Raw genomic sequence first — 10360 nt, 5'->3', positions numbered from 1 at the left:
AACAATTTTGTTGAAGAGTAATTCAAGGATGGAGAAAGCATCAAGGTAGTTGGTAGTTAAATTGACAACACCGTCAATTTGAAGGTAAGGTGGAGAATTTTTGTGTGCGCTTTAAAATCTTATGAAAATCATTGAAAACAAGTTTTGCGGGGCAGATGTCCAACGGTGAAGCTGGTGCGCAAGGAGCCCATTGTAGGCCCGAGATAGCTGCATCAGGATTTGAACCATATTTAAGAAATTAGGGTTTATTCTTTATGTACTCTTGAAGCTAATTTCTTGTATCTGTTGTAAATACTCATTGATAGTTAATTGAAGAGTATTGCTCTCTTCTTCAAACGTAGGTCAATTTTGGACTAAATTGGGTAAATAATATTTGTGTTTTGTTCCTCTTTGCTCTTTTTACTTGTTTTAGCTTGATTTAATTTGTTTACACTTAGGTTGCTGGATTATTATTGTTCAGACGATTTAGTATTGCTTGTCGTTCACCTTGTCCCACACACTTTTGTTCTTGGCGTTAATTTGAGTTTAAGACCCATTTTTACAACACGTCAACACTGACCACCATTAAGTAGGGGAATTCATCTTATGTTCTCAACATATTTCTCTAATTGACAATTTTTTTTAAAAGTTAAGGAGTTTACTCATATTCCGCAAAGACGCGGGTTCAATTCATGTTGTCTGACGTAGAAACCTCTTTGGTGGGTTCTTTCATAAAAAATGACAACATAATTTCATATAAATTATAAATTATTTTCATAAGCTATTCTGGAATGATTAATTTTATCTTTTTTTTCCTTCATAATTTTATTGTTTTACACAGCACAATTATTAATTATCATGTGAACTCCATAAAAAATTGAAATAACTATTGACTTTAGGAGTAAGAATCTTCTCCATTTCTCAAAAGAATGGAGAGTTTCTTTAATATCATTTTGACCAAATATCACATATTTATAAAACCATATGACATTTATTAAGCATTTATGTAATACACAGTTACACACAAAATTATAGCAATGGAGTTTTCTATTTTTGACCTTAACCCCAATTTTAGATGAAAAAAGTGTGTTCTGATTTTAATATTTAATATTTAATATTTAATCCTATATTGATTTCATCAACCTTTAAAAAGGTGTTACCCCTTTTTGTAAAGATCTTACCCCCTTTTGTTGTTTGCTGTCTTATTCTCATAAAACATTGCCTGGCTTTATAATCTACTAGTTCTCATAAAATTCAAATTTTAGGGACACTGTTAGTTATGTAAGCTAGTTCGTGCAAAATTGGAAGCAATGAACATATAGGAAAATTTGATGTTGACCTTCACATTACATGATTAACAAAACTTAGCCAAAAATATAAATTGCTTAAAGCAAAAAACAAAAGACACATTAATAATGTATCGAAGTTGAAAAAATGAATACTAATCATGGACCACACTATGCTGCTGCAAAATCAATGATTTTGGTTATTCCCTGTCTCATCATGATGAGTTTAGGTTGTGTTTGTGGTACCAAACCGCATCATACATATATTGTCAAAGTGGGAAATTGTTAGTTGCTTCAATGATGATTGGCGCTAGAATTAATAGATAGGACAATGGTTCGATCCCCCACAACTGCAATCGGGAGGGAACTGAAACCATTTGATGTCAGAACTGACCTTCGAACCAAATTAGACAATCCAGTCGACCGGATACTGGTGGTGGGAAAAAAAAAAGAACATACATATATCGTCAAAGTGCGAGATTGTTACCGGAAAAAGAACATAAAAAACATGAGTGGAAGAAGAATTGTTGACCTTGAAATGGTGAACAGCCACCTTTTCTAGAAGAGACTTTACACAAGCAAGTAAAACATGCATAAAGTTACTAGTACTAGTACACAGATACTACATAGGCAATGTTTTGATTCATTGCCTTTTAATTCAAACATAAAACAAACAAACAAACATAACATAACATCTTAATTAACTCTAAAAACCAAGTTTATCCTTCTACTGATTAACTTAATATTAATTGCCTAATCCTTCTAACTAAAAGGCATTAACTAATTATACCATTCTTGATAATTAATTTCCATCACCAGAAGATTTCAGGTAAAGGGTTTCGCCGCCATCACCAGAGTGACCACTAGAGCTTCCACCACGGCCATCAGCAGTGTTTCCAATGTCTTGCTTACCATTTAAACCATCACCTGTCGAGCTGCGACCGAAATCGTGAAAACCTCCTCCAGTACCTAAAGATGAATTCCCTCCAACATTAGTGCCATCACTATGCAACATGTGAAGACCTTGACTTCCACTGGAATTCATACCAAGTTGGCTTTGCAAAGCTTGTTGCTGCTGAAGCTGTTGAGCATACAAAAGCGAGGAACGTGCAGCCATTAGTTGTTGTTGTGACATCTGTTGAGCTTGTTGAGCTTGCATGTAGTGTCCTCCCTGCTGCATCATTCCACTTGAAGGATACTGCAATGTTATTCAAAAAGATTGTGAGACCCTTATACACTACCTTTGTGACAAAATATAAGTCCTTTTTACAAAACAAATTCTCTAAATACAGGTTTAGTTTCAAATTATGTACTAATACGTTTATTATTTTTTCCTAAATATACACATAGTTAATACTACCAAGTGTCTTGGAAGATAAAAAAGAAACAGACTTGAACATGTTCATATATAAAAGGGTATTTTAAGAACATTTAGGCACAAAATAGACATAGACATGTTAAATACACTACTACCTAAACTTATGGCCTATTTAGATTGGCCTATTTGAGCTTATCTGCTATCATAAGTTTAGTGAAATTGTTTGAAAAGAACTTATGAAAACAGCTTATGACAATTTTCATCATTTACTTTGTTTCAGCTTACTTTATAAGTTCTCCAATATAGCTTAGGAAAACAAATCATAGCATATACTCCTTCCGGTCCTAAATATCAGAAAAAGTTTACTCAGCAGAGAAAGTTTACTATTTTCTCTGATATTTAGGGCCGGAGGGGGTATAAAAATAGTTTCAGAAGCTTATTTAGAAGCATTTATCATGATAAGTGTTTGTGCTATAAGCTGCAAATAAGTTGTTTATCCAAAACATGCTCTTATACTGTAAAAAGGGACAGAATGAGAAGTGGAGTTTGGTACATGAATCATTGCAATATTTCAGAAATCAAAATGAAACCAATGATTGTTATGAGATTAACTGCTTCCTAAGTGGTCACTTGTACTTATCAACATTCTGAAAATAGCTAGGTATGTACCTGACCAGGCATGGTTGGTGGTTGAGGTTGAGAATCAGCTATTGCAGCTAGGTACATGAGATTTCTCTGCAGCCTTGATTGGTTTCTGAAATTTTAGGAAAAATGATTATTACACTTAGCACACCACAATGATTATTTAGAGAAAATCCAATCATTTTTTAGGTATTCTTTTTTTTTTTTTTTGTTGGTAAAATTGCTTTAGAGTACTGTATTCTATCTCAAGACAAAGCAAGGAGTTAGATTTCTAAAAAGTTTGTGTTAAAGTTGTAGTAACATTTTTGCATCAAATCATCATGTTTTGAAAATCTTGTCAATGATTTCATAGAACCATCAAAGTCAATTTTTTTTTTTTAAGGTTTGTGGGGTATCCCCAATCCCGCATCTTAGAAAAAGTCTGCAAAATATAGAAAGTCACTTTAAAACCCTTTATTTTTAGTCTTAGATTAAGTAGTTCATGAAAAATGAAAAACACAAAGCTTATGAAGAAATTAGGAACACTAATTTCCATTAAGACTAATTAATTATCCTTACTCTGCACACTCAGTGAGCTTGCCAGAGTTCTGGCTTTCAACAATCTTCAGAATTAAGGACTTGTTCTCATCCAGATACTGCTTAAACAAAAAGAAAAAAAATATATATTAAATTAAAAAAAAAATCCCAAAAGGGTCACATGCATATTTTTGAGGGACAGAACAAAAGGAAAGGTCCCTGAGAGCAGAGGAAAACAGAGAGAAAGTATCCAATGGAAATGGAACAGAAAGGAGGAGAAGAAGAAAAGAAAAGAAAGGAAGGAACAAACCTGTTGAATATGATCAGTGGTGACGTTGTTGGGATAGTAAGCTGCCATCATAGGCTGCATCTGCATCAGGTGCTGTTGCATTTTTTGTTATATTTATCTTCAAATCCAAACAAAGGTGAGACACTGAAGAAGAACAGAGAAAACAGAACACAGCGAAACACTTCCTGCTTATTGCAGGCTGTAATAGACAATAGTTGCAACGGGAAAGAGAAACAGAGTTCTCTGTTTTTCTCTGTTTTTCTCTGTCCTGATGAATGATGATGCTACTAGACTACACTGCACCGAGAAAGATACTACTACTAGTAGTAGTACTTATTTTTTACTACTACTTGAGAGAGAGAGAGAGAGAGAGAGAGATTTTGAAGAGTGTTTTGAGGCGGCCAAGAGAGGAATATTGTTTTCTTTTCTTATCTGCAATGCCAATGAGGTGGGCATTATATTATAGTGTTCTCTTTTTTTTTGGTAAGTGTTCTTACTTAGGTTTGATATTTTATTTTTTGAAAATACTAGTATACAAGACCGTCGGATACAATTAGATCGTTCAGTTAAAACTGTGTTTGATTTGAGAGAAATAAAAAGGGAAGAAAAAAAAAAACACAGAAAAAACACGATACACATCCTAAAGGTATGAGGATTGTCTTGTGTTAAGGGCTTTACGCAGATTGATAGTATAGATTACTCAAAGATATTTGTTTATCTTGAAAAGTTAAACGCCGTAAAAATTCTCTTACTATTAACATAGGTTGACTCTTACATTAGTTCGGTTGGATATTAAGAATATCTTTTTCAATAGTCTCCTTGCTAAAGATACATTTGGATAAAATGTTTGTATGAATTAAAGCGGTCTCCTAAAACTTTGAAATATTCACTTAGTCCATGAAGAAATAAGAGGGCATTCAAGGACGCTTTTTGAAGCAATATAATTATGGGAATCGTAGTTAAAATTACATGTGCGTTAATTTCGATTAAGACCTTAAAAAATATAGGCTATGTTCGGTAAGGTCAATAAGCTAGCTTATAGCTTTACAACTTTTAGCTTAGAGCATCCACAATGGAGCACTCCATTTTTTAGTACTTAAATGGTCCCACATAGACACATCATCAATTTATTATTTTTTTAATAATAGTACCTAATAGGTACTCAACCTCTCCAATGGAGCATTTTTTAAAAAGTTCTAAAATGAGTCCCATCAATAACTCCACATCATTAAAATTTGAAATTTAATTTAAAATAATATTGCCAAATTAAATTTTTTTGAATATATTAAATAAAGTGGGTCCCATAAAAAGAAGAGAGAGAGTTCTTAGAAGTAGTACCTATTAGGTACTAAAATGTGTTGTGCTCCAATGGTAGTACCTAATAAGTATCATGAGTACCTAATAGGTACTACACCATTGGAGATGGTCTTATAAACTAAAGCTCGGTTTGATAACAGTTTTAAAAAAAGAACTTAGAGTTTATTTTACTAGCTTATAGCTTATTTTTCAAACGCTATTTCAAATGGTTTATGAGCTTATAGTTTATCATTTTTTCTTCCAATTTTACCCCTATCATCTTTCCGAAAAAATTAAATATTAATTAAATATATCTTTTTCATATCATTTCATACTTATAAGCTAGTTCACCCGCTAATTTTATTGAACACTACAAATTTAATCAGATAGCTTATTCGATATAAGCTAAAAGCTGACTTATAAACTATAAGTTAACTTATCAGCTATCCAGAACCTTAGTTTGAATCGATTTGGTGTTGATAAAAGTCATAATAGTATTAAGTCTTAGATTATATGATCATGTGAAATAGTTTAAATCGATTTTAGCCAATAATATGTTAGTGTCTCATCCTAAAATAGTAATAATCAAGTGTTCAAATTTAGTATGCAAATTTTATCGATTCAATTTTAAAAATGAATTTGAAAATTGATTTAAAATAAACAAGTTTTACAAAAGGGCGTCAAATAACATTCAATGATCTATAATAAAAAAGATTCATGGTAACTAGTACAGTACTCCCGAGAAAATAAAGATATTTTTTTTTATTACATATTACATAGAGGGCAAAAGCTTAAACAAAAGAAACTACAACGAAATTACACGAGGAATAGATATTCCCATAGTATCTGCATGCAACATATGACTGAATTGAGTCGGACACGACTCATTGAAAACATTTTTTATATTTTACAAATATTAACTCCACAAATTTCAATATTTTATGCATTAAATTAAACTTTTTTCATCATTAAAGGCAAAATATCTATGAGAATGGATTATCTCTATTGACATGCGAGAAATAGTGGAATTTTAACCATTAAATAAAATTGAGTTGTCAAATGAAAAATAAGAGAAAAATATTTAAGTGTGAGATTGAGGACACATAAGGAACATGAGAGGAAATAAATTGAAAGAATTCATTCTTATTTAGCTACCTAACGTGTGTTTTCATGGCCATGTTAACATGATTTTTTTTAATGACAAATATATTAATCAGGTATTTGCACAAGACGAACAAAGACTGGTATAAAAGTAACTACATAACAAGGCGCCGTATATATGCGGAACGCAAAAAATAAACACCAAAACAAACACCACCTAATAGAGGTCCACCTCCTAATCCCATAATCAGAAATGCACCCTTCAGATTTCAGGCCACCAGAAGACACCAACCCATCCCCAAAAGTTGTCACTAGATTGACAATAACTCCCGATCTCGAAAGTTAACGTGACATTTTTGTATTAGTTTCAGATGTTGAATTGGAGTTAGGATCCTCTCCATTTTATATTCTTTTCATTTCACCCATTATTATATAGTTTTGGAAATATAAATATAAAATTATGACATTAAGTGGGTCAAAATATTTTGTATACACCTCAAAACATTTAAAAACCTTGGTAATAGAAGAAATTGAAATAATAGAAAATAAAGAGGATTTCAACTCGTTGAATTGTAGTTTTGGTGCTTCAGTAATGTTGGAGGTTTATCCAAGACCAAGTAGGTTATATTTTATGGCACGTGTTAAGAAAATAAATATAGAAAAAATTGTTAAAAATTGTGCATTTAATATTTTATGCATTATTTTCCAAAAAATATTTTATGCATTAAATTTTTTTCAGCATTAAGACTAAAATTTCTATATTTAACTACCCTAACATATATTTAGATGTTGTATATGGACCTAGATTTCATGCAGTCAAAAATTAGTGCAGTCATGCAATTAGTAAGTTTCAGGTCGTCCAATATTGATCAAATGGTCCAAATATCATCTGAAAAATTTTATATTAAAAAAAAAACTATCTTAAAATCTAAAGCGTCTAATTTTAGTGAGACAGTTCAAAACCACTGACTGCATGCAGTCCGACTCCGTGTAATCCAATTTCGGAATTGTAGTTTTGGTGTAAGTGTAATGTTGGAGGTTTATCCAAGGCCATGTAGGTTCTATTTTTGTTTTAAAAGACTCGGCTCCTAATAAAAATAAAGTGTAAAATTTAATTTGTATAGTTAACCACATATCCTATCAACCCGGTTAAATTTTTAGGGTCCGCTTATTTTTATTTTTTCTGAAGTAAATTTTTTGGGTCCGTTAAGTACGTAAGATAAGAGATGTGATACACTTGTTGATATGGACAATTGTGGTAGGTTCATAAACAGTACTTACACTACAAGAAAACCTTCATTTACAAACAAAATTTAAAATAACTTATTGACGGAAAAATTCGCCACAAAATTTTTGGCAGAAAATTCCACCACAAAGTAATATAAAACCGCCAATAACTTTACCAGGAAATAAATAAATAAATAAAACAATTGTGACATATATATTGGCGGATTTATCCGTCAGAAAGTATAAAATATAATTAAAAAAAGAATGGAAAGAGTTTGTGGCGGAATATTTCCGCCAGAATGTGTACCACTTTTTTTTTTTTTCTCGTTTTTGACAACCAAAACGTGTACCACTAATAAGTCTACCACTTTTTCATTTATGTTTTGGCAAAACCATCTTAAACCATTTTCCATTTTCCATTTTATGTCTTGGCAAAACTCATTTTGCTACTCCCTTCAAATAACTCACTGAAAAACTCATTCTAAATCTCATTAGGTTGTTTACATATAAACTCAATAACCCATGAATAAAACAATTTCTCCCAACTCAAAACTCATGAAAAAAAAATGAACACTCTTCTTCATCCATGTTTGAACCACCATCGTTGTTCCACAAAGATCCATGGGAGTCGAGACTGACGCCGCACCAGAACAGAACGGGTTCTCTTCTCTCTCGCCATCGTGACTTTGTTTTGTCGATTCCAGATCTGACACTCATCCCTCTTCTCTACCTCCTTGCTCTCTCAGATCTGTTACTTTTTGGTTGAGTTGAAAGTAATGTAAAGAAAAATATACAAACCAATAGCTTGAAAAATAAAGGTGCTGATTTTTTCATGAATTGATTGCAGCTTCTTTCTTCTTTGTAGAAACATAAGATTCGAGAAAAATCAAAATAGTTGAGATATTTCAAAAACGTTTTAATGTTCATATTTAGTTATGAATTATATATTTTTGTTTGGTTTTATTAGAATATCTCAATATATGTGTATTGATTAGTTTGCAAATATATGTGTAAACAATGTTGTATATTTTACAGCAAAGAATATCAATGAAAAGGCAAGGGATCGATTCAATTCTTACATGGTATTAGATTTGAAACCAATTTGGTTGAGTAGTGTGTTCGACGGGGAAGAAGATTCCAAACCACAAACAAATAAAACTTTTATATATATTCCAAAATATAATTTCTGAATTTTCTGAAAAATAATTAATTAAAAACACTAATTATATATTAAAATAAAAACATAAACTTACTGACGGATTTTTCCGCCACTAAGTTAAAGGAATCTACAGCTTGACTGACACACGTTATCACGCATTTACTGGCGAATTTTTCCGCCACAAAATTTAGTGACGTGCGTTTTAGTGGCAGACCTGTTCCGCCACTAAATTATCAGTTAGTGAGGGATTAATGCACTTAGTGAGGGAATAATTCCGCCAAAAAAAAGGGTTTTTCTTGTAGTGTTATTTATATATTAAAAATACTATTTGTAAATTTATTAGAGTTGTACACTTCGGTAATATATTGGTACATGTCCAAATAAGATACTGAAATTTTCATGTGAATTCTTTGGTATATATCTTATTTAAATATTAACCGATACATTGCTGAATATAATTTTAATTTTGATAAGTTTACAAATAATATTTATTAATTTTTCTATATTAAATCTTATTTATAGACCTATTAGAATTGTCCACTTTAACTGTATATCAATTTATATACTAGTATATTCAAATAAGTTGTGTATTAGAATTTTTATATTTTAGATAAATTTATTTAGGTGGGGTTGGCTTACCTTTGCGTGCGTCTCTTTCTCTCTCCAAATTCCCAAAACTGCACCATCACGTGATACCCTCATCATCATCATACACAGTCCAACACGACAAGACAATTTTTATTTTGTTTATTTCTATTCTATGAGTTTTTCTTTTTTTTTCTTTAACCAAAGAAATACTAGTACTGTATACTGTGTACGTTTTCTATTCGGAGAATGTTAACATGTGCAGCACATGTTAAGGTAGTAAAAATAGAAATTATGCCTTAAAATTTACGCATTTTAACTTTTCAAGCATTAAATGTCTTGTATCATTAAATGTTAAATTTCGATATTAAGATACCTTATCATGTGCCCTATATGCAGATGTTAATAAGACCCTTTCTATTTTTATAAACCAAGAAAACATAAGACTTTTTAATGTAATGAATTGATCTAAAATTTTGAATTCTTTAATTAGATGTTTAGAATTTCAATTTTTTACTTAAGTGTATGGAAAAATTTAGTGAAAGAAATAGCTCATTTTGTATGTCTCACAAATTTTTTGACTTAAATTAATTATTAATAATGGTGAAAACTTTATATTGAATATAAGAAAAATATGCGTATTTATTTTCATGATTTTTTCATCTAACTACGATTGTGTTTGATTTTTCATTTTTCTAGTGCAGTGTTCCTTTAATTTTTCGTGTTATGGCAATAATTTGGTTCAAATTAGTAGATCAAATACGTTGAACCACTAATTTAATCAATGACTAAGTTGTTAATTATGTAAATTTGGAAACATGAGTATTTTTTTTTTACTCAAAACATGAGTATTTCAATCACTTTAATTTTGTCATTTTATTTGTATGCATGAGTATGTTATTTCATACTACTCCCTCCATCTTAGTTAACCATTGTCACGTTTGTCAATGTACAACTTTAAT

General features: G+C 31.0%; 1 protein-coding gene across 1 annotated transcript; it reads right to left on the bottom strand.

Annotated features, from left to right (window-relative positions):
* Window positions 1-1729: 1729 nt before the first annotated feature.
* Window positions 1730-4525, bottom strand: LOC123903145 (GRF1-interacting factor 1-like). Its single transcript, XM_045953035.1, has 4 exons — window positions 4052-4525; window positions 3784-3860; window positions 3253-3337; window positions 1730-2463 (listed from the first exon to the last, which is right to left on the bottom strand). Exons 1-4 carry the CDS (start codon window positions 4130-4132, stop codon window positions 2068-2070), a joined length of 639 nt encoding a protein of 212 aa, XP_045808991.1. The 5' UTR covers window positions 4133-4525; the 3' UTR covers window positions 1730-2067.
* Window positions 4526-10360: the final 5835 nt, after the last annotated feature.

This window comes from Trifolium pratense, linkage group LG1 (genome assembly GCF_020283565.1).
Source record: "Trifolium pratense cultivar HEN17-A07 linkage group LG1, ARS_RC_1.1, whole genome shotgun sequence".
NCBI classification, from domain to species: Eukaryota; Viridiplantae; Streptophyta; class Magnoliopsida; order Fabales; family Fabaceae; genus Trifolium; species Trifolium pratense.
The sequence above is the reverse complement of the archived record's forward strand: the minus strand, read 5'-3'. Positions and strand labels throughout refer to the sequence as shown.